Source organism: Malus domestica, chromosome 15 (assembly GCF_042453785.1).
Source record: "Malus domestica chromosome 15, GDT2T_hap1".
In the NCBI taxonomy this organism is placed as follows: Eukaryota; Viridiplantae; Streptophyta; class Magnoliopsida; order Rosales; family Rosaceae; genus Malus; species Malus domestica.
The window spans coordinates 35,912,079-35,936,088 of NC_091675.1; the positions used below are offsets into that span (position 1 = coordinate 35,912,079).

Sequence of the window (24,010 nt, forward strand, 5' to 3'; positions counted from 1 at the left end):
TGATGTAGCTATCTTTTTTTTAGAAGTAGATAGTCGTAGACCATGGAGGCCTTATGAATTGTATTTTGATGACTTAAATTCATGACCGGAATGGTTTGTTTAATGTATTTGATTACTAGACGTGTTTGATTGTTCACATGATCATGATTAAGAATTTGACTGGATGGTGAATGTACATGGTGGGAATTTGAGAATTGGGCGTGGAGGAAGCTTGGGTATCAACTTCAACTTGGGAAATAATATGTTTCCTTAATTGCCCCTACAGTCAGTGTCATGTGCCAAACACATGACTGAATTTAATGGAGTTATTGACGGTGTTAAGGAAAATGACCATAGCTACACATTTTGACGAGTTGAGGGACCAATGGTAATGGAAATAAAGTTGAAGGACCATTGCTCCAATTGGGCTAAAGTTAAGAGACCATTGTTACAATTTCCTCTTTTTATTTTATACATTAACTTATCTTTATTATTCAAATCTACTCTAACGTGTCTCTTTTTGCTTAGGTTTTTACAAGTTAATTACTTTGTACTTGTATCTTCCTATTTTTTTAATAATTACTTGGTTATTTGCGATGGACAAGTATACTAAAAGGAGTTATTGATATTCTTCCTTTTAGATAGTGCACTATTATACTTGTGGGTAATTGGATCCTCGGGTATAGCTTCGAAATTATAGAAGTTAACCTTAGCATGTTGCGGCTTATGACCTGTTATACCACATTGTTTTGTGTGTGAGCTTACCAATCTATAGTGATGCTAAGAAGATGAGTTATATACTGACAGATAGTGCACTATTACACATTCGTCCTTGCTGTTCAATCATGATCTTTCTTAAACGCATACTTGTATTTGTTTGTTTTGTTATACTTACTGAGTTTGTGCAACTCATTATGCTACACCGTCGGCTTTTTCATAAATAAGTAGATTCAAGGGGGCGCGGGAGGACTATGAAATAAAACAAAGAAATGATGTTTTCTACGTAATTTCCAACTAAACATGCTTCTCTTTTTACTCCGTCTTCATATTTTGGTATTGTAATGTTTATGCAAAACTCATCTATGCTCTCCTTATTTTGAATAAAAAAATTACTCCGAAATATTTCAAGTAACTCCCTTCGTTTGTATTTTAAACTCGTGTCGCAAGTACACGTGTCATATTTTCTTTTAATATTGACCATGAATATGGGAAGTGACAGCATCAATATAGTTGTTATATAAAATATAAGTATATAAGAAGAAATATAAGTCATATAAACTAAATAAACAAAAAAAGAATTTCAGCAAAGACCTGTAGAAAACGAAAGTACATTCCCATATACCTCATTGATGCGAAAGTTTCCATTTAGCAAGGAGGGCTTGATTAACATGAACTGGTTTTTTTTTTAACCCAAGGACCACCACTAGGTTTCTTAAGGCAAACTTGATTCCACTGAACAATATGCACCTTCCTTTTACTCTCTTTTTTTTTTTTAACAAACAATATTATCTACACTAAAAAGGTGGGGAGTAGGTTAAGCCTGACAATGAGCTTGTCATAATAATATGGTTCAACTTCACCTTTGGCGATAATCAAGCCTAAGATATTTTACTTACAAATGAAGAAAAATACCACAATTACTCCCATTAGATCACCATAAAAATAGCACACTCAACTTGCCAAACTCAATACCATCCTAACCCACTTCTACATGGATGTCTAAATTGTCCGCCATTCTTCGTCTAAAATTTGGTTTTGGGGTCAATAGGTTTAGCATTTAACCAAAAAAGTACATTAAAATTCAATAACACAAGAATCACAAAGTCGAGATGAAGGAACCCGAAACCGATAAACAACTTTCATTATTTCGTCTTAACATTGACAAGCACACAAGAAAGTTACATGTTTCCCACAAGTTACAAAAGAATACATTCACAAATGACTACTCAATGGACTTTTGACAAAAAATCAAAATCTTTGGGGTATTATGTACATTCACATGATAAATAATCCACACTGAAAAGAAAAAGAAAAAAATAAGAATTCTCTTTTTGAACATGTTTCACTTTCACCTAATAATTCATTTGCAGAAGAATCATAACAAAAACTTACGGATTTTGTTGTTACTTGTTAGACCACTGGAACTCTATTTCTAAATTCCGTGAGGGCCCGCTTTTGCTTTCTGGTAACAGAGTGTACTCTCCGGCAACTGCTCCCAGCATTACTACGCGATCAATTTGGATGGTTACCTTTCCGAATGAACTCTGTCAATATATCAAACGAGAATAGGTTACCAATTACTGGGTAGAACAAAAATGAAGGATCAGATGAGAAAAGAGATACTGTTATTGTAGTGAAAGGTGCCTATATGTTAGCAATATCTTTGCCCACTTACCTTTCCCATTTTGCTCTTGTTCTTGCAAGATATGTGGAGCTTCTGGCCTTTCGGGGGACTCTCAAAGGACCACGAAAAGCTTTCATCCCATTCGGGATTAGGGCCAGTTGAAACCACCTGTAAATTCAGAAATTCATGGTGAGAGGTTAAAATGGCACTATATCAAGGTCTCGTGTCACAGGAGAAACAGAAAAAGAACACTGTAACATCCCTAGAAACGCAATCAACATGGCTAATTTATTTAGTTTCCATATTTCTACTGTTTTTGCAATAACTATAAAATGTACTCCGTTTACTATGTACAGTAAATGGCCTATGATTCAACAGAGGTCACAGTTACAGAGAATTCTACTTCAATACGTCAGTATGAAGACTAGAATTTAGTCAAACAACAACAACAAAGCCTTTTCCCACTAAATGGGGTCGGCTGTATGAATCCTAGAACGTCATTGCGCTCAGCTGTATGAAGACTAGAATTTAGTCATTTAATAAAATATTATTTTTCATTTCTTCAAGTTCCAAAATAAGACTCATATATTCGACCAAACGAAAAAAATAAGATTCATATCACTTATGAATAGAAAGGGTAGTGGAGAGAACACATTTAAAACCAATTTTACCTTGGTTTGCTTAGGTGGAGTGTTGCCCAGTGTAATCTTGCAATAAACACTAGGGTTTCCCACTGACTGCTTCATATTATTTCCACGCTTGATTATCACCACCAATGTCCCAGGCAAACATTGTAACAAAAATTCTGTCTTCTCCTGAAACCGAGGTGGGCCAGACTGAATTAAGTATTGCAGCAAGGGGATTGCATCAGCTGCAGCAATTGACTGAGCCCTAGAAACTTCAGCTGGGCATGCTGACCAAGCTTGCCTAAGAAGAAAGAGTGCATCCAAGGCAGCTTCTTGAGTTGCCTCAGACCCTGTCTTGAGGGATGTAACAAGATGAGGAATGCTTAACGTTGCAGGTTCTGTGGCTCTAAGTCGTGGGAAATTGCTAAACAGAGCATTCAGAGCTTTCAGATACTCCTCATTCACAGTTCCAGTTGCCCATAAATCCTTCTCAATAGCAGCTAATGAGGCCAAAACAATCATATCAGTTATTTTTCTAAAAGAACAAAGAAAAACATCTACTTCAGCAGCAAGGTATCCAAGCAACAACTGAAACCTCTGATTCCATAAACTATAATGAATTAGGGCAATTAGCTACTAACTGTTATTAGCACTCCAAAAATCTCATTCTACACTCCTCACAAGTGTATTTTACTTTCTAATTATACCAAGTTTGGAGTGCCAAACGAGATTTTTAGAGTGCTAACAATTCCCTAAACATAGTTTGACATTTTGTTCCAGAAATGATCAGTGTTTATTTTGTCGTCATTATATCATCGTTGTGCTATGTCATTGTCGTGTCGTCGATATATGATCTATATGTCATCATTACTGAAAAATGATCATTTTTGTAAACCAAATGCCAAAACATGTTTATTGCAGCTATTTTCTCAATGAATTATGCAGTTGGACCAAAACGATTAATCTAACTTTAACACTTCAACAAAAATTAAATATAAATTAGCAGATTACTTAATCATTGATGTTCATGTTTCAACCTACAGGTTCTACCATGTCGCAAACTGCATAACATCGTTTTGAAACTTTTAACCACAATAAAACTAAAGAAGTTATTGCTCCTTAGATAGCTGAATAAAATTCTGCGTAAAAGCCAAAATTAACTTACCAGTAATGGCCCTTACTGTCTCACTAGAAGCATACTCTTGAATGGTATGGTTTGAAAAGAGAAGTTTAACAAACATTGCAGCCTGAATAGATGTATCTGGATCACTTGAACCAATCAGATCCAACACAACCTGGACGCCACCAGCCTCAGCAACTGCTCTTTTATTAGATCTACTGTACATGACAAGGTTTTGCAAAGCACATATCGCTACAACCTTCATTTCTTCAGTAGGTTGGTCTTCAAGCACATTTACTAGTGCACGACAAGCTGAAACAGCGTCAGTACTTCGAGCAAGGCCCTCGTTCTGGAATAGATCACCAAGAGCTAGAGTTGCTAGCAACCTTGCTTGCTGGGCTTGGGTTTGTGGATCCAAGAGGTACTGAGACAATGGTAATATGGCAGACTTGGTAGCCTTAGTTTCTCTGATCTTCACATTGTTCAACAATACTTCCAAAAGCCTTGCAGCAGTTTCCTCACACTGATGAGATCTGAGAAGTTCTAAAAGAGCCTCTAAAGCACCACTTTCAGCCATTGCTTCTGCGCTTGTAGCGTCGTCACTTTCCAGTACCAGAAGAGCGTTCAATGCACCAATTACTGTGCCTTCTGAGCCAGAACGAAGCAACCTTACCAAAACAGCAACAGGCACTTCCAAATAAAATTCAGAACTAAACTGCAGAATGCTTGATAAAACAGCGGCAGCCGATTCCCACAAGGCATGAGGAAGAGATGGATCTGATTGCAATATCACCTTGGACAGTTCAGTGACACCACCCTCTTTTGCTATTTCATTTGGCCATATTAGCGCAATACTAACAAGGGCCTTTACAGCTCTCTGCTGTAATATGTGTATACCAGAGCCAAGAACCCGTATAAGAGGACCAATCACTTGCTGAGTCACTGAATCCTTTTGAAGTTGCTCTTCAAAGAGTAAATGTGACAGAAGCTCAGCTGCCAACTGTTGTACTGCTGGCGCAGGAGAATCAAGTAAGGGAATAATAGGTTCAATAGCTTGGTGGGATGTCAACTTATAGTCAGAACGACACTGTGGATGCTCCAAAATGTTGACAAGAACTTGTAGTGCACTATGCTGCCCATCAGGTCCAAACTCTGGTCTTGTTAGCAGCACAAACAGAGGCTCAACCACTTTTGAAGCAGATGGTCCCTTAGCAATGCTTGCATTGTTGGTCAATATTCGGAGCAGTTCTGCAAAAGCAGCACAGAGAAAATCGGGTGCCTCATGGAGGATGTCAAGTATGCTCTCAATCAATCCAGCTTTCACCATTTCCATCTTACAAGCAGGCCTGTCTTTCCCTAATTTCACAAGGGCTCTGGAAATAGCTTCATGGAGCAGGTAATTCTTACCATAGAGAAGACCTACAAGAGGAATAACTGCACCGTGAGCAGCGACAAGTTCTGCCAGTTGTTCATCATCAACAAGTTTATCCAACGCACGGACAACTGAATGCTGCGCAGGACTGAACTCAGTCACAAGAAGAGACACCAGAGGCTCCACACATCGAGCCGCAGCCATTGTTGACCTGATTCTTGTATTCCCAAAGAGAACACAACACAACTCGGCAGCATCCCCTTTCAGCTCCATTGAGCAATTTGATGAAAGAATCTTGCAAAGAACATCCACTGCATTCATTTCAACGTCTGCTACTGCTAAGGCTCTTGATGGATTTTCACTCAGCAGCCTTACCAACGCAGCAATTGCAGCATGCTGCTCCTTCTCAGAACCAGTATTGAGAATCTCCACCAAGGGTTGAACAGCTTGTCGAGCACTTTCTGCATTCCTTATATGGTCAGCAGAAAATAAGCTTTCCAATGCTTTAGCAGCACTGTACCTTGAAGCCCTTCCACCTAACCGTAAAACTGCCACAAGTTGACCAACAGCACCAAATGAAGAGTCATGTCTCCTAATTTCAGCACTGCCAAATAGCATACCTAACAGATCTGTAGCAGCTTCCTCAGTTGCATCTTGAGGGCCAAGTGAAAGATACTTGGTCAATGCTTCCAAAGCTCCTGATTCTACCATTACAATTTTATTTGATGGACAGTCTTTTGCAAGCTGAGTCAGAAGCCCGAGTGCTAAAAATGGAGCTCCAGGACGATCTGGAATGGGTTTGAGAAGATCAACAAGTGCAGGTATTGCTTTCCTAGAAGTGGCACCAACCCTTATGTCTTCAACTCTGAACAACCTCTCGAGTGCAACTTGCTCAGGATAACGCACTAAACCAAACTCTTCTGACAACTGCAAAAGATCACTTATATCAACATCCGCACAGCCAAGTAGGGAAATGAGCCCGCCTGCTGCTCCAGAATTTGCAACAGATAGGAGAGTCCCCCTGCTACCATTACAGACAAGGCTGGCCATCGCCTGTGCAGCAAAATATCTGGTGGGCATCTCCTCTGATCTCAACCAGTTTGCAAGTACTGGTATAGATTTCATGGTTGCATGTGCTCGTATGATGTCTCTGTTTTGAAACAAGATTGCCAGCAGCAAAGTACAAATCCATATGCTACTATCTTCTTTAAACTCAATCTGCATATATTACACCAAGAACCAAACCAGGTTAGATCATTAGAACTACAAACAATATTTAATGGATAAGTAAGCAGTTAGGTAGAGAGCAACATTTTTCTATGATGGAGCTGCATATATTATATACGAATTCAGAAATAATGAAATGTATCATGATCTTCTTCCTTATTGAGTGAACACATTAAGCAAAATGAGAGAGTTGATTACCTGAGAGTAGGGTGAGAAATCATTTGAGATCCTGTCAGTGAGGACTTCCACAGCCCCAGCCTCCATAATCTCAATTTTGCACCTTTCATCGTGACAGGCAAGAACAGACAGTAGCCACATAGCTAAATTGACACCACTAATTACTCCTGTGCTTGAATAAGATTCATCAATCTTTGTTTCCTCTTTAGTATGCGTATAAATGCCAATAGAATCATTCTCATTATTCCCTGGGTTTCCCAAAAAACTAAGCATTGCAACAAGAGCTTGAATTAGATGGGTGCATAAGTTTGATTCACTCAGATCTTCGACAACTCTCTGATGACTAACTTTTGCAACACAAATAAGGAGTGCAGTTCCTCCAGTTTTAACCTTTGATTTCGTTGAATTGATCACCCTTTTGGCAATTGATGAAATACATCCATAAGCAGTAGCAACTGTGTCCCCCAATACATCAGGCTGATCTCTGCAAAGCCGTGATAATATTTCAATAGCCTTATCCTGCAACAAGGGTGTTGCATCAGCAATGGACAAAACTATTGGGGTTATGCTTTTCGGGAATTCAGCTAAAACTGCCCATGCAGGTTTTATTTCTCCAGTAGCTCCTTCTGACCCAGATAGAATAGCAAGTGCCTCAAGTGCCTCTGATGTGGCAACAGAATCATGATTAATAGATTCTAGAAAAGAAACTAATGCAAGAACAGTTCCAGCACGATTCACACAATCAGTTAAAGCATAATCAATTTGACGAGAATGGAGCAAGCGAGCAATTGCTGCTGCTGCATGGGTCTTTCCAGATACCGTGCCTTCACGCAAAACTCTAGTAGCTGGGAAAATAATATCTTCAGCAACTGCTTTCTCTGAAACTTCACTGTCCAAAATAAGATTAGCCAGAGCACATGTTGCTAGTTCTACAACTTCCAGAACTGAAGAGTTAGCAAGCACAACTAATGGAGATAATACATCTCGAGCAACAGCTGCCACATCCCGGTTTTCTTTAATCGAAAGAAATATTGCCGCAAGGCAGCGTGAGGCCTCTGCAAGGATATATACAGATTCAACACTAATCAACTTAATGGCGGACCAAAGAGTTTTAACAGCAATGCTACTTTCACGCAAGTCCTTCCTGGATCCAAAAATTCCAGCTAAAGCTGATGCAGACTTGGCTTGAGTTTCTTCTTTAGTTGAGCTCAATAATTTTATCATTGTCTCAATTGCATCATTAGCAGCACTACCTTCACGTGATATATCGTTGAGGGGGACTACAGACAGCATACTTTTTAAAGCATCCAAAACATACACTTTAGATTCAGGTAGATCACTGGTCAATAATGCAGTAAGTTGGCTGATGGTTGCTGTATCAGATTTATGGATCAAATGATTTAAAGTCTTTGCTGCAATTTCTTTTCCGTTTGAACTTCCATTCTTTAGAAGCCACAATAATGCAGGAACAGCATCAGCGCTTTCGACACATGCACGTATATCTTCACTGTGGTTGCATAGATTCCTAAGGATTGATGCTGAATCTTCCTTGGCTTTTGCCGATCCCGTCTCCAGAATCTGAACAAGTGGAGGTATGCCACCAGCAGCAGTAATAGCCCATTTACTTTCATCATTCTCATTAGAAAGCAGGCAAAGCAGTGCAACTGCACATTCTTGCTGCTGTTCTGATGAAAGCCCAAGAAGTGATATCAACAGTTGAACCCCTTCACGGCCTTGAAGTGCACGCCACAGACTTTCCTCACTATTGCAAAGTGTAAGAAGAGCTCTCATTAGCTCATCCTGGACTTCATTTGTTGCCATTGTGATCAAACCAACAAGCAAACGCTTTGCCTCTGAATTGGCGAGTTTAACTGAGAGTACAGAATTCCCATACAAACTTGCAAGGGCCTCTATGGTTCGTTCCTGAACAAGAAATGGTAAACGCGGTTTGAACTGTGAAACCAATGTCTGCTCAATAACCACAGGATCTGATGCTCTATTAGATTCTGCTGTACTATCATATATCATCAGAGCTGAAGCTAAAGCCCCTAATGTATCAGCAATTTGAGCAGGTGAGGTGCAAGATCCAAGGCTTTGCCCAAGGCTTGAGATGACATATGACAAACCACCAGAAATATTTGCTAAAGCACACATAGCATTCTCTTGCAACGCTTGGGCATACTCACCCTGCATGAATTCTTTTGAAGGGGCTATTGTAGCATTTATCAATACAGGAATGCCATTGAAGTTAGCTACTTCCCGCCTTGCTTCTTTACACTGGCCAGAAAGAGATTTAAGAGCACCTGCAGCTTCTGCTCTAACAGAAGCTTCATTTCCAGATCCTAAAAGCTTGAGAAGTTGTTTGGTAGCCTCTGAGGCCAGCACCTTAGAACAGACAGATGCATCTTCCACCATCATACATGCAAGAAGAAAGCACACGTTAGCTTGAGTGCTTGACTGTCCAGTTGTCAGCAACTTCACAAGTATATCTACTCCTCCAGCTTGGAAGGTTGCAGTCCAGAATCCCTCAGTACTGCTGGATAGGTTCTTTAATGCTCCAGTCAACAAGCTATCAACCAAACTGCCAGTCTTGATCCCTTTTTGTAGCTGCTCCCAGAGCACTGGCACAACTCCTTCGGTTGAAAATATTTTTGATCCAACATGATCCCTGGCACCACCTTGGGAAACAGCATAAATTGTCTTTGCAGCTGCAATTTGCCCTTCTGCTGAGCTGGACCTGAGTAGACCAAGCAAAGGCGGAATGCATCCTCCAAGCAAGACTTTCACCCTTAGTTCATTCTCCTTGCAGAGAGAGCCTAAAACAGTAGCAGCTTGTATCTTAACTCCAACTGAACCTGATCGAAGAAGAGAAACAAGCACTGGGACTGCTTGAGAGTGAGATCCAACAGCACTGAAAGCATTTTCACGAGTATCAATAAGCTCAAGCAACTGCTTCAATGAATACTCCTTCTCTTGTACAGATGAGGAACTTTGACGCAGCTGCTCAATGCATTGGGCAACACTTGCCAATGTCCCATCTGCATCCTCCATGCTACTACTACGGTCTCTGTAAGAAATTTGAGAACCAAAGATAATTTAGTTGGAATTATCCCCTCGTTTTATAATAAACACAGCTTGTATTACCAAAAGAAATACAACACCGGGGACAAGGTGGCCCTCATTAAACACCTATTAGCTACATCTAAAACAAGGAAACACACTGAAAAAATGTAAAACAACAGGACGTAATTACAAGACAACAGAATTCCAAATATATAGCATGAAAAACAAAGCCTATAACCTCAGAGAAAATAATTGATGGTGAAACTTAGTATTTCAAATTGACAACCTTTTATTGCTTCTCATTTATTTACAGATTGCAGAAGACATAGATCACAAGTTAAATTCCGCCATACAACTCAACCCCATAAAAATTATACAAAAAGTTAAAAACTGAAAAAACATCCACCTAAAGGTAACCAAAATGCATCATTGCTTCAAAGAACAAGTACTGATTCTATCATAACAGCATTTATTGGAAAAATCCACCAATATAGTAAGCATATAATGCGTTGGAAGGGATATGCTGTGTAGGAAATTTCGAGAAAAACTATCTATATCATTGTCAATCTTCCTGCCTATTGAATACAACACTCTACATGTTCTTTCTCCTGTGATGGAGCTAAGAACTTCTAAGGCATGATTACGATATGAAAAACTGTTTCTTAAAACAGTATTAATTCTGTCATAAATTTGAGACAGAAGGTGTTGTTCTTGATTGATTCATAAGACACTAAACAAAGAACAAGTTTTGCTAGAACGGAGAGACTTTGTGTAGAAGAGTAGATAAGCCACATAAAAAATTAAAAATTAAAAAAGTAAGCAACCAGATCCCCAGCTTCTTTTGTGTGAAATCATTTTGGAAATATATGACCTCCACCCTTAGGATTAGACACAGAAATGGACTATCGTTAATGGAAGTGCTATCTCCTAAGAGAGACCGGTACAAGTATTTCTCCATCCTGCCACAAGCAGACACTTGCCCACAGAAAGCAGCAAAATACCCACTAGCATAACCCACTATTACCTTAATGATTACCAAGTGGCAAACAAGTTCATTCTACCAACTTCGCTTGCCAAAAAAATTTGCAGAAAGAAATTTTAACTGACCGTGAACCCATTTTTATAAGAGAATGAGGTGTTGGGGGCTCTGAATCTTGAACTTTTGCATCACCATTCCTTTCCTGAAATCACAAGAACGAAAGCAATGAGAAAACAATCCATTATGTGTTTACGCACTTCTAGACTGTAGAGTAATAATGTATACCAAACACTGTGCAGCAGAAAGAGGCATATAGATTGGACATTGAAACAAGATGGAAAATGGGATCTTGTGCATCCCACACAACAAAATATTCATAACAGAAAGAAACCCACTTAAGAAATGAAACAAAACCGACATAAAAGGCGGGTACGGGTACCAGATCATTAGGTGTAAGGGTGCTGCCATTGGTGGCAGCATACCTCCATCCCACTGTGGTTGCCATGGCAGCTTTGCTGCTACTCTTCAAGATTCCTTAGGAAAAACCAGCGAAGAGAAGAGACCAGCTTTGCTCTTCTCCAGATCTACCTCACCTCAAAGCCGCCTGCCACCCAAACACAATGAATCCAGATCAGATAACAAATCTAACAATTGTACTATAAATTGAAGCATAATTGAGTGTGTGAGCGAGCTAGTGAAGCTGAATTGACTTGTTCCTCACTTGCAGTTCTTTCTGCAGAAGAAACGAACAGATCAACACACAATTGCTCTCTCACAGGAAGGCGGACTCGGACGAGATCGAATCAAGTGCAAAGAATTCACAATCCAATTGTGCAAATGTGCAATTGCGAGAGAGATGGAGGAGCTGACCTTGAGAGAGAGAGAGAGAGAGAGTGAGAGATGCGGAAGGTGTTTGGTGCATCAAATCGATTGAATTGGCAATTGGGTTTCGTAAAAGACAAGGGAATTGAAGAGCAACAACACTACAACTACAAGCAACAAATCAAAAAGCTCTCTCTCTCCCTCCCTCCTCACTACAATGGCAATTGGGTCTACGTTCCATTAGATACGAAGCGAGAGAGAGACAGCCCAATTAGACCACCGACAATCAATTTCAAGCGTCAAACGTTTGCTTCCATGGCTTGGCTTCGGCTTTCTTTTCAGCTCTGTACTTAGCTGACAGCTTTCGCTCTTTATTTTCTTTGGATCAGGATCCTCTCCTGACCTTACAAAACTGAGCCTGCTGATCAGGCAATCGTGGCCGTTGAAATTTGATTTAATAGCTATAATTATTACAACTTTTAGACGGTCCCTTGTTTGTATCTGTTTGATCAAATTTCAACGACCACGATCTCCTACTCAGCAAGCTCAGTTTTTTAAGGTCATGAGAGGATCCTGATCCATTTTCTTTTCCGTCTTATTTTTAATTCATTTGGGAAAGAGGATACTCTCCCGCACTTTGCTAGGGATCCCACATTCTAACCATTTATCGTACATCATGTGGTCAGTTTTTGTTATGTACTATTTATATTTAATTTTAAATAAAAAAAAGTCAAATGATTTCTGACCGCACGACACACGATAAATGACTAAGATGTGAGAATCCCCACAAGTTGGATCCAAATGGAACCTTTTCTTACACCATCTTCAATGGGATTCTATTTCAACAACCACGAGGTAACCTAGTAGTTGGAGACAAATTTCAGGTCCATATTCTACACGGCACGTTATGATTTCGATTCTCACTGCTGGTGAATCCCAGGATGGTGGCCAGAGAGAGGTTGAAATGCCTCTATGAATCTTTCTAGCCCGTGAAATAGTGGACTGCCTTGACAAAGTTACCAGCTTGTCCCCTTTTAAAAAAAAATTAAAAAAATGGGATCATATTCCTTACAACATCTATAATGGGCTCCTTAGAGCATTTTCGGCTTTCTTATAGCACCTTTTATGGGCTTCTTAAATCAGCTCCTAACTAAAATTAGGGAGGATTTCAAAAAAAGAATATAAAAAATAAAAAAAATAAAAAAAAAAACAACTTCACTAATGCTCTCTATCCACCTCCTAAGATAGAAATTCATCTAGGAGATAAAACTTTGCTTTAAAATAGAGAAAATAATTGGAGATGCTCTTAATATTTAAGGTAAATTACATAAAACTACCTCAACTACAGACCGAATCACAATCTTATACCACATGTTTTAAAAATTACAATGTCATACATCGTCTTACGAATTTGTTGCAATGTCAGACCTCCGTCAATTTTTATGTTAAGGGCTTGCGTGGCTTGAGGTAGGCCCACTCCCTAACCCAATTGGATTAAAAAATTAAAAATAAAACTATTTAAATATTTTTATAAAAAAAAGTGGGACCCACCCCTACAAACTCATCAACCTCACCTTCTTCCCCAGTCCACCGATGACATTGATCTCGTCGTCTTTTCCCTCACCTGGTTTCGCTCCTTCCACGACCGCTCCCTCCACCTCAACCTTCTTTGCCACTCATTCGACTCCCCCTCCCTTCGTTTCTCCTTTCTCTTCCTATAGAAGGACTTTCGATTTTCCACAACCCCAGCTCACCCCATCCTAAACCACCTACAACCTGCAACCTCCGATAACGCAACCAGCCTTTCCCCCACCCAGACCCCCATATTTTTAGATAACCACCCTAAGCGCTCCAAATATTATACCTTTTTCAAATATGGGACTCCTCCATCCTATCATTTTGGAAAATTTCATGAATAATTTATTTGAAATCTTTAATTGTGCTTTCTAGTTTTCTGATAATAGCTTCAATTGGAATCCTTTATATTTTCCAATTTAAGTCTGAAGGCATTGGAATTAGAACCCAATGGGGCTTTACCTCTAGAATTTGGAGGGATAAAAATAGCACCATAACCCACCATAGCCACCAAATGTCTGGAGCCCTGGTTCACCGGAACCAAGTTCTCCTGTTTTCCAGAAAACTAGAAAAGTTAAAAGAAAAAAGAAAGAAGCTCTGGTTCACTGTGCTTGCATCCCGTTTGCGAGGAAGACAGCAAAAAGGGAAGAAAGGGGAAGAAAAAAGAGATTACGGGAGGCAGAGATGGGGAGGAGAAAAAGGCAGAAGGTTGAGGTGGAAGGAGCAGGCGAGGAAGGAGCAGGACCAGTGAGGGAGAAGATGGCGAGATAGATGTCATTAGTGGACTGGATAAGAATGTGACATTGATAAGTTTGTAGAGGTGGGTCCCACATTTTTTTTTATAAAAATATTTAAATAGTTTTATTTTTAATTTTTTTAATTCAGCTGAGTTAGGGAGTGGGCTCGCCTCAAGCCACTTCAGCACTTAATAGAAAAATTGACAGAAAATTTGACGGAGGTTGGACATTGCAACAAATTCGTAAGATGAGGTATGACATTGTAATTTTTAAAACATGAGGCATGAGATTGTGATTCGATCTATAGTTGAGGTAGTTTTGTATAATTTACCTTAATATTTACTTCTCATGTTTATCCACTCACCATGATGGCCAATCATGAGAAGTCTGATAGGAATATATTTATGCGACTTAGTTAGCTTGTTTTCTTGCATTTTCATAGCTAGTTTCTACTTATTATAGTGTTTTAAGTTATTTTCGTGTGTTTGTAGATTCAAATGACAAAGTTGGCAAGAAATTGCATTTTGGAGCATTTTGAAGCAGTTTTGGGCATCAAATGGATAGCTTATGAGTGGAGTAAGGTGGATGGACGAAATTGAAGTTCAAGAGGCTAGGAATGTGCTGAAAAGATGAAGAAAATAAATCCAAGACAAAGAAGATAAGGAATCAGCTCAAAAGAAGAAGTCATTATCCAAAACATTATCCTACCTTATCTTATCCAAACTAACCTTATCCAAACTAACCTTATCTTATCTTATCCTTTCCTAATCTAGCCTTATCCTACCTTATCTTATCCAAATCAGTTTGCGCTTTAATTCCAGTTATTTCTAAGGGATAATTATACATTTAAAACACATTATAATTGGTTTCTAGAAGCCTTATCCCTATCCTACATTGGTGTCGCACCTATCCTTTTAGAACTTTCCCTTAAGTTTTCTAGAAGGCCCTATTCCTTGTCCTTAAAACCTGGCGCCTAATCCCTTTAGTATTCTTTCTAGAAGCCATGTATCCCCTATCTTTGTTAGCCTTGGTTTCTGATTGTTTTAAACCCATTCCACTTGGGTTTTGGTTACATAATCCTTGTCCCACTTTAATTTCTGAAACCTAGCCTAATCCTTAGGGATTGTGCCGCACCTCAGCCCTATAAATATACATCTATATTGCACAACTCAAACCATCACCCTCTACTATATTTTCCTACACCACACACCCAAATATTCAGATACAATTGAGAGAGTTCTTGAAGCCCTTTGTTGTGCCTTGCCATTCAACATTGGATTGCTGGAGTGTTCTTAGGTGTTTTCTATCTTTTATTTTCAATGTCTAATTTAAGTTATCTTTGTTTAATTGCGAACATGAGGAACTAATTTCTTTATAGTTAGAGGTGAATTCGAAGCCATGAATATATGTTTTATATGAATTGATTACATCCAGTTATTGTTTCTTGAGTCTTGAATGTGATTTGCTTATCTGAGTTATTAAAACTTGTTTATGTATGTTGATTGATGATGCATACTTAATTTGCATGCATGAATTTGATGCTAGAGTATAAGAGAGTTTCACCTAATCGTTATAAACTTATATTTACAAGTAGTGGAAGTCACTAGTCATGATTGCATTAAGTAAATCCTTGGCAGGAGTATCATGTTTTTCATAGTTACGAATGCCTCGTCAAGGCTTATGATTTTCAAAGAACTTAATGACCTTTGATATGTTTTCTATCATGCTTTTCATAGTTAAGGGACTTGAAAAGGATAATTTGGTTGTGATGTATATCCCTTCCAGTTCAATGAAATAAGGAAAATCTTATGGTTAATTTGTGCTATCATGGTTAACTTGGGGTGTTGTCATTCATGGTTTAAAGGAATAATAACTGGAAATTGGTTTGTATGCATATGTCATATGTGGAGAAGGACCCTCTAACTAGCCTTTCACCCTTTTCAATTCACCAAATTCGTTTTTTATAAAGTGTTTTATGCAAAGTTTCTGTTTTAAGTTTTAAATTCGTCAAAAACAATCCCCCTTTCATTAAGTCTTGTTAGTTGAGTCATAATCTGTTTTCTTATAATGTTTTGAGTCTTTCTAGATTAGAATTCATCCAAAGTCACCCTTAGTGTTAGTTTGGAGTTAGTTTGCTTGTTTTGTGCTGTTTTAAGTAGTTTGAGTCAATTTTGAGTCATAAAAGTCTAGTTTAGTGTTTTCAAGCCTAGTTTAGTGTTTTAGAGTTTAATTTGTATAGATTAGCAGCCCTTCTAATCCCCAGCCTAAAACGATCTCTATTTTCATATACTACAATCATAGGGTTTTAATTTGAGTGTTAGAATATTTCACATCAAAGTCCACTCACCATTATGACCAATTGCTACAAATAATTTGATTGAAAATAAAATATGGCGTATCTAAATGTTTTCTCCAAGCGTAACTAAAAAGTCTTAGGTTTAACTGTTGTGATAGTAAATTCGATACTAATTATTATGGTTCACTTATTGTTTGATTTAACAAAATCCCTCACATGTTTAGTGTAAATATATCATTTGTTTAAAAAAATTAAAATGAATTAAAAAAAATTATTATTGTGGGAAAGAAAATATTTAGAAACCTAATAAATATAAACGTTGAAGTCATAAGTTATAATGACATGCGATCCAATATCCTCGCGAATAAGGTTTTGGGTTTTCACCATGCATCTCAGGTTAGAAACTTCCCACATTTCTTAAATTCATGCAATAGGTTCGAACTCTACCCCTTCTCCTTTATTATAATAATTTATAAATAAAAAAATTATAATGGGCGCATTTTTTCTCATTAGTATTGTAAAGACCACGGTTGCAACGAGAGTGGTATTGGTAGCAATAGTGGTTAGGGTGATGGCAGTAGTGATGGCAATAAAGATGTTAGTAGTGGTAGGATACAGCAGTGGCGATAGCAGCGACGATGGTAGTAGAGGATGATTGTGTTAATAATAATTGTAAGAGATGGTTAAGAAAATTGTGGTTGAAAGATGGCAGGGATGATGGTGGCAGAGATGGTGGTGGTCATCATGGGGGTGATGGCAATAGAAAATTTGGTGGTGGTGGTGGTGGTGGCAAGCGGTGGTGGTGATATGGCGGTGGTTGTTCGTGGTGGTGAGACAGTGAGATGATAGAGGTTGTGGTGGCCCTAGTGGCCGGGGGGGAGGTTGATCACTCATATATTTCATGCATTTATACCATCCATTTCTAAAATCTTTGTGATGTTTTTGTGTTAAAATTGTGGCATTTTACCTTACCTTGTGTTAATGTGCAGTTAAATTTGTTTTAGGATAAATTTCAAGCAAAAGTGGGGGAGATACTGAGCAACAGAAAATAAATGGGACGGAAAGGAAAGCACGGCATGAATAAACAAAAGGAAATGTGAATTTGATGGGAGACACGGCATAAAGAATAAGAAAATAAGAGAAGAGTGGGGATGGCAGAAAGAAAAGAAAACGGCATAAAGAATAAGAAAAGAAGAGAAGAGTGGGAAGGAAGTGGAGTGCAGCGCAGAAAGAGGAAGAAAAAGAAAATAAAATAATGAGAGAGTGCACTGGCGGGACAAAGGATAGAGAGTGCACTGGCGGGACAGCAGAAAAGAAGAAAAAGCGGAGGGAAAGAGGAAGTCAGGAGTGCAGTGCGCAAAACAAAAGCAGAGAGACGTGAAAGAACAGGAAAGCACAGAGAAGTGTGCGGGGAGGAGACGCAGAGAAGAGAGGACGGCAGGCGCAGGGTGCGCAAGGAGAGACTGACGGAAGCAGCAGAGCACAGAGAAGCACAGAGAAGTGTGCAGAAAAAGACTGACAGAAGAGAGAGGCGCAGCAGAGGCAGGGAAGGCAGAACAGAAAAAGAAAACAGAAAAAAAAATAGGAAAGACTGACGGGAGAGGGCAGAGAGCGACAAAAGAAAAGGGTTTTATCTTCTCAAACCCATGTTTTACTTTTGGTTTAATTTGAGAATAATGTGTAACTAATTTTTAGTAGTTAGGGGCTGTTTTGAAGCCCCTAATATGATTGTAAGTTTGTTGTGATATTTTGTTTGAATGACTTTTATGAAATGATGAAAATTGTTTCACTACTTATGTCATTGATAAATTCTTTATGTGTTTCTATGGATGCATACATAGTGAGCATATCTAGGATTTTAATGCTATGAATATATGTTTACCTGCCCTTGTTGAATGAGGACCTACATATGTTCTAGAGTAGCACTTGTTAATTGTGGTTAACATGTGAACAGATTTCTAGGATAAGTAAGACAACGCCAGTACTTACCATGCCTTGTGATGACTCAAACTCTTTTCGTTCTTAATGATTTCTACTTGTTAAATCTATGAACACGCCATTCTAGATTGCATGCTAGGGACTACGTTAAGTTGAAAACGCCATTCTCTTAACATACTACGTAAGAAAGAGTAATAGGTTGTGTTCTAACATTGAGCCAACTTGAGCATCTTCATCCGGAAATAAAAGGAATTTGAATGAAACATAACATGTTTGCATGATTATTTGGTGGTGGATAGCATTTCCCCTAACTCGTTTTCTTAACTTGTGAATTAAAATCTATTGGTATTATTTAAAACTTGTTGAGGTCCTGTTTTGTCCGATTTAATTTAAATAGCTAATCAACTCCAAAAATCCCAAAACTTTGTGTGAGCATAGCTTGGTGTGTCTAGTTTATGTGTATAAAATTTCGTTGCATTTGGATAAGTGTAAGTTAGTCTAATAATTATTGTTCGGTGGCTGGTCAGTGGAGACAGCCACCCTGTTTTTGTGACATTTTAAGTATTTGGATAAAACAATCTTCTGCGGGAAAGACCCTTATTTTCATATGCTACAATCGAAAAATTTTAGTGTTAATAAGGAAAATCAATAGGATATTTGTGTGCTACTTTGTGGTGTGCTTTTAAACCTACCAAAGGTCATGGTGGTGGACATGGTTGTGGTGGTGGTGTTAGCTATGGTGGTCACTGAAGTGCAGGTAGTGGTCTTTATAGTGAGACAATAGAGGTAGTGGTAGGCAAAGATGGTGGTGGTGAAGATGGTGAGAAGGTGGTGGTGGCCCTGATGGCATGGGTAATGGGGGTAGAGAATGTTGTGGTGGTGGTGGCAATAGTGGTGGTAGTGGTGGTGGTGACGATGGTGACGGTGGTGGTGATGATGATGGTGACGGTGGTGGCGACGATGATTATATTTTGTTTTCTTAAAACTCCAACTTTATTTTATAATGTGTCATTTGTTGTGGTCTATGTTACTGAAAGTAGAGAGAGAATCCGGCAAAGCAAGAGAAGAGAGGGTTGAGGAATTTATATGATGTGTATTTCCCATCACATGTGCATTTATTTATAGTAAATTAGACATAATTCCTTGCCTTGCAAGTATTGGAAAATATGTCGTTGATGACTATCGTTCAAACACGAATCGGCTGATGCTTCTTTGACCACAAACAAAAATTAGGTTGAGGCATGTAAGTCGATGTCCTTAAGAATAGATTTCCTCCCTCGGAGATAGAATTTTAGTGTAGCAGGTTATGACGCCCTATCCTCTATGATACAACAACATGTTGACCCTTGTAATGGTACACTCGCAATACTCGGTCTAATGAACAACTTGAATCTTTCCCTTGAAAAGAAAAATGAACTTGAAAACCAATAATTTTTTAGAGTAAGCACTTGATTAGAAAATAGAGAGGATGATCTTATATCTCAAAAAGACTCGTGGCTGCCAGTATAAATAATAAAGGCTGAGCCCCAAAAAATCGTTGTGCGATTGCGGCAATTGAAACAAATTAAATCAAAAGATTGTAACATCTATATAATTAATTTAATCTTTTAACCAATACGTTAAAACCAATGCTATGTAACTGAAGAATTTTGTTTCAACCAATTTGAAAACAATAGCCAGTAGAAACAATTAAATGCCATATGTCAAATGGTCAAAGAAATAAGATTGGGATCCAAACTTAATTGATATCAAATCCATTGAATGTGTAGTATAAAAGTTCAATCAAGAGAGTTAATTTTAAAGATATGATCAACTCAAAGATAATTCAAAGATAGAAAATTAAATCGAATAAAGAATCAAATATAATTAACATAATCATAACTGACAAAGGAAATTTAAAATGGGATTTTGTATTTTCAAATACCACTTAAAAATTCCAACAATCCCCCACATATTTCAAAATACGAAATGAAAAAGAATGTAAGGGAAAGTGAAAATCTAATGCATTAGAACTGGTGTCTTTTGGACTATGAATCAGTCATAGGATAAGATAATCGTGATTCACAGAAATTTGGAGCAATATAAGAATTTCTATGAACCAAAATTTCCTTATGTGAATCAGGGGACTAACTACCCACATTAGCCTTTGGATTCAAGTTTGTTCTAGCAGGGTGGTGCAAATAGGTCGTGCGCCCTACTTGGATATTCATGAATGCTCTAGAGAGTATGCCTAAACTCTCATAGGAAGCGGCCCCATTTCCACACTCATATAGGAGAATCCATCAAGTGTACTACAATCAAACACACCGCCCATAAGAGCTATGATATCCATTAAGAAATTAATTCAACCTTAAACATTGCAGTATTGCACTACCTACACCATAGGTAGGGATTCTCGATAATAAATTTGATGGTGCACACCCAATCAACAAGTAATTTGTTTTTACCCATATGAACTTATTTCTTGGGATCGCCATTCACATAGGTTGGGTTACCATCACTCTTGATCGTTGTAATAGGCATTAATCCCATCCCCTTCAATGTATCACTCACTAGCTTTCTGCTTAGTGGTTTTGTCAGGATTAGCCAAATTCATCTCTGACCGTACAAAATATAGGGATATAACCCTAGCCTCAAGCAGTTCCCTTACATCATTATGTCTTAGGTGTATATGCTTATTCTTCCCATTATATGTTTTGTTTTTAGCCAAGGCTATTACAGCCTGTCTATCATAATGCATAAACACTGATGAAACTTGTCTCTTCCATAAAGGAATGTCTGCCAAGAAATTTCTTAGCCACTCAGCCTCTAAGCTTGCCATTTCCAAAACTATGAACTCAAACTCCATAGTTGACCGAGCTGTGCAAGTTTGTTTAGAAGATTTCAAAGACACTGCACCCCTACCTATAGTGAATATATACCCACTAGTAGATTTCACTTCATCTGAATGAGAGATCTAATTGGCATCGCTAGACCCTTCAATCATCGCTGGAAATCCACCGTATTTCAATCCGTAATTCATAATGCCTTTCAAATATTTTAATAATCGTGATACGGCAGTCCAATGTTCCTTATTGGGGCTTTGAGTATACCTGCTCAGCCTTCCAACTACATAAGCAATATCGGGTCTTGTACAATTCATTAGATACATTAAACTGTCAATAATTTGAGCATATTCAGATTGGGATACATTCTCACCTTTATTTTTCTTTAATTGAGTATTTGCATCATAAGGTGTACAAAGAGACTTACAATCATAACATCCAAATTTCCTCAAAACTTTTTCAACGTAATGTTCTTGGGAAAGAAAGATACCATCTGAAGCTCTAGTAATTTTTATACCAACAATTACATCTGCTACCCCCATATTTTTCATGTCAAAATTAGAAGCTAATAACAACTTAGTCTCTGTAACAATCTCAAGGTTAGTTCCAATGATAAGCATATCATCAACATATAAACAAAATAGTCACACAAGAATCATTAATAACTTTATAATATATACATTTATCCGCGACGTTGATTAAAAACCCATTGGAAAGTAAAAATTATCAAACTTATCATGCCATTGTTTAGGAGCTTGTTTTAAACCATACAAAGGTTTTACAAGTTTGCACACCTTGTGTTCCATACTTGGCATAATATTACCTTTAGGTTAATACCTGCAGATCTCCTCTTCTAAATCACCATTTCAAAATGCGGTATTCACATCCATTTGATGAACAACAAGGTTATAGAAAAAGCAATTAAAACTCTGGTTGAGGCAATTCTTGTTACCGGAGCAGATGTATCAAAATAATCTACATCTTTTTGTTGCTTGTAACCTTTTGCAACCAACCGAGCTTTATATTTGTCAATGGATCCATCAGCTTTTAGTTTCTTTTTGAAAATCCACTTGCACCCCAACATTTTAGCTCTTGCAGGCAAATCAACTAACTCATGCACATGGTTATAAATAATTGATTCTAATTCACTGTTAATAGCTTATTTCCAATAAAGTGCATCTGGTGCCGTTGTAGCTTCCTTGTAAGTTCGTGGGTTGCTATCCACAATGAAGGTATAAAAATCATCTCCAAAATTATTTTCCTTTCTTGCCCTTTTGCTTTTACTTAGTTCAAATTCAGACTTTGCATTGCTTTTAGAACCTGGCAATGACTAAGACACACTAACAGACTTGTCAATATTGAGCTTCATAGGAAAAATATTTTCAAAGAAATCAGCATTCTTGGTTTCCATGATAGTATTAGTCTCCATTACATTAAGCTCACTTTTAATAACTAAGAACCTATAGGCAGCACTATCTTGTGCATATCCAATAAACATTGCATCAAAAGTCTTGGATCCTAATTTTCTCTTTTTTGGTTCAAGTAAAAGGACCTTAGCCAAACACCCCCTCACTTTCAAGTAACCTAAATTTGGTGAATAACCTTTCCATAACTCATAAAGGATTTTTCCAGTTTTCTTGTACGGTATTTCTATTTTGTATGTGGCAGGCAGATAAGATAGCTTCCCCCCACATTTTTAAAGGTGTCCTTGAACTTATTAGCATTGCATTCATCATTTCTTTCATAGTTCTATTTTTCCTTTCGGCTACTCCATTAGACTCATGTGAATAATGTGGGGTGATAGGAGCATATTTATGCGCCTTAGTTAGCTAGTTCTTATGCATTTATGTTGTGTTTTGTTAGTTAAGTTAGTCTTTTAAGCTATTTTCATGTGTTTTTAGGTTTTAAGTACAAAGTAAGCAAAAAGATGCAAATTGAAGCATTTTGGAGCAAAATTGAGCTAGAATGGAGCTCATGCATGTGGAGCACAAAGAATGAACGAATTTGAAGGATTGAAGAAGCTAGGAATGTGTTTCAAAGTTGAAGAATTGAAGATGCAAAGTTTCCTAATTGAAGTAGGAAAGTTCTTAGTTGAAGATGAAATCCTAGTCAACAATAGATTCCTAGTTGAAGAATGATTCCTAGTTGAAGTTGGATTTCTAGAAGATTGAAGTTTCCTACTCAAACACGGTTTCCTACTTGAAGAAGGGAAGTTAAAGTAAAGCCAAAGAATCAGCTCAAGTGAAGAAACCTTATCCAAAATATTATCCAAACCTTATCCTATCCTATCTTATCCTAATCCTAATCCACCTATATTTCAGCTACGAGGGAGGATTCCTAACTATATTAGGATGCTTAAAATCAGATTTCTAGAAGACCTAATCCTTTCCTACAAAGGTGGCGCCTAGAACCTTTCTAGAAGACATTTGCCTTGCATTGCAATTCAGCCACTTTCCCTCCAATTCTTGCCGTGAGTTTTCACCCAATTCCCTTGGGATTTTGGTTTCTAGAAGCCCTTATCCTTTCCTAGTTTAATGCCGCACCTTATCCTCCCATTCCCTTTGGATTTCTGATTTGTTTTCCTTCAAGGATTGTGTGTTATCTTCCTATGCAAATTAGGCCTTTAAATCCTTTTCCTTTGCTACCTAGGGGCTGTGATTTTCAGCCTATAAATACAATCCTTTGCCGCACCAATTAATCACCACCCTCTACCATATTTTCACTACACCATTCACCCAAACATCCCTCTTGTGCCGTGAGTTTGCAAAGGAGAAGGAATGAGACTCTTGGAGCCGTGCATGCCATTCAAGGAGCTTGGATTGTTGGAGCGTTTCTAGGTGTTTTCTATCTTTATGTCAATGTTTAAATTTATTTATCTTTGTTTATTTGCGAACATGAGAAACTAATTTCTTTGTAGTTAGAGGGGAATT

At 38.0% G+C, this 24,010-nt stretch overlaps 1 protein-coding gene across 2 annotated transcripts; it reads right to left on the reverse strand.

Annotated features, from left to right (window-relative positions):
- Positions 1–1,809: 1,809 nt before the first annotated feature.
- On the reverse strand, positions 1,810–12,055 carry LOC103428274 (protein CELLULOSE SYNTHASE INTERACTIVE 1-like). Of its 2 annotated transcripts, none has more exons than XM_008366370.4 (8): positions 11,758–12,055; positions 11,327–11,491; positions 11,016–11,089; positions 6,867–9,912; positions 4,115–6,659; positions 2,995–3,449; positions 2,375–2,491; positions 1,810–2,243 (listed from the first exon to the last, which is right to left on the reverse strand). In XM_008366370.4, the coding sequence occupies exons 2-8, from the start codon at positions 11,390–11,392 to the stop codon at positions 2,103–2,105; spliced, it is 6,444 nt and encodes a 2,147-aa protein (XP_008364592.3). In that variant the 5' UTR covers positions 11,393–11,491; positions 11,758–12,055; the 3' UTR covers positions 1,810–2,102. The 2 variants fall into 2 exon arrangements, with proteins under 2 accessions (XP_008364592.3, XP_008364591.3); XM_008366369.4 differs by having other exon boundaries at positions 11,609–12,055.
- Between the last annotated feature and the right edge of the window lie 11,955 nt (positions 12,056–24,010).

Coding starts and splice junctions, on each gene's coding strand:
- LOC103428274 (XM_008366370.4), bottom strand. CDS start 11,392: ATGGCAACCACAGTGGGATGGAGGTATGCTGCCACCAATGGCAGCACC. Junction 11,090..11,326: donor CCCTTACACCTAATGATCTG/GTACCCGTACCC, acceptor TTGTGATTTCAG/GAAAGGAATGGTGATGCAAA. Junction 3,450..4,114: donor GACAGTAAGGGCCATTACTG/GTAAGTTAATTT, acceptor TGGCCTCATTAG/CTGCTATTGAGAAGGATTTA.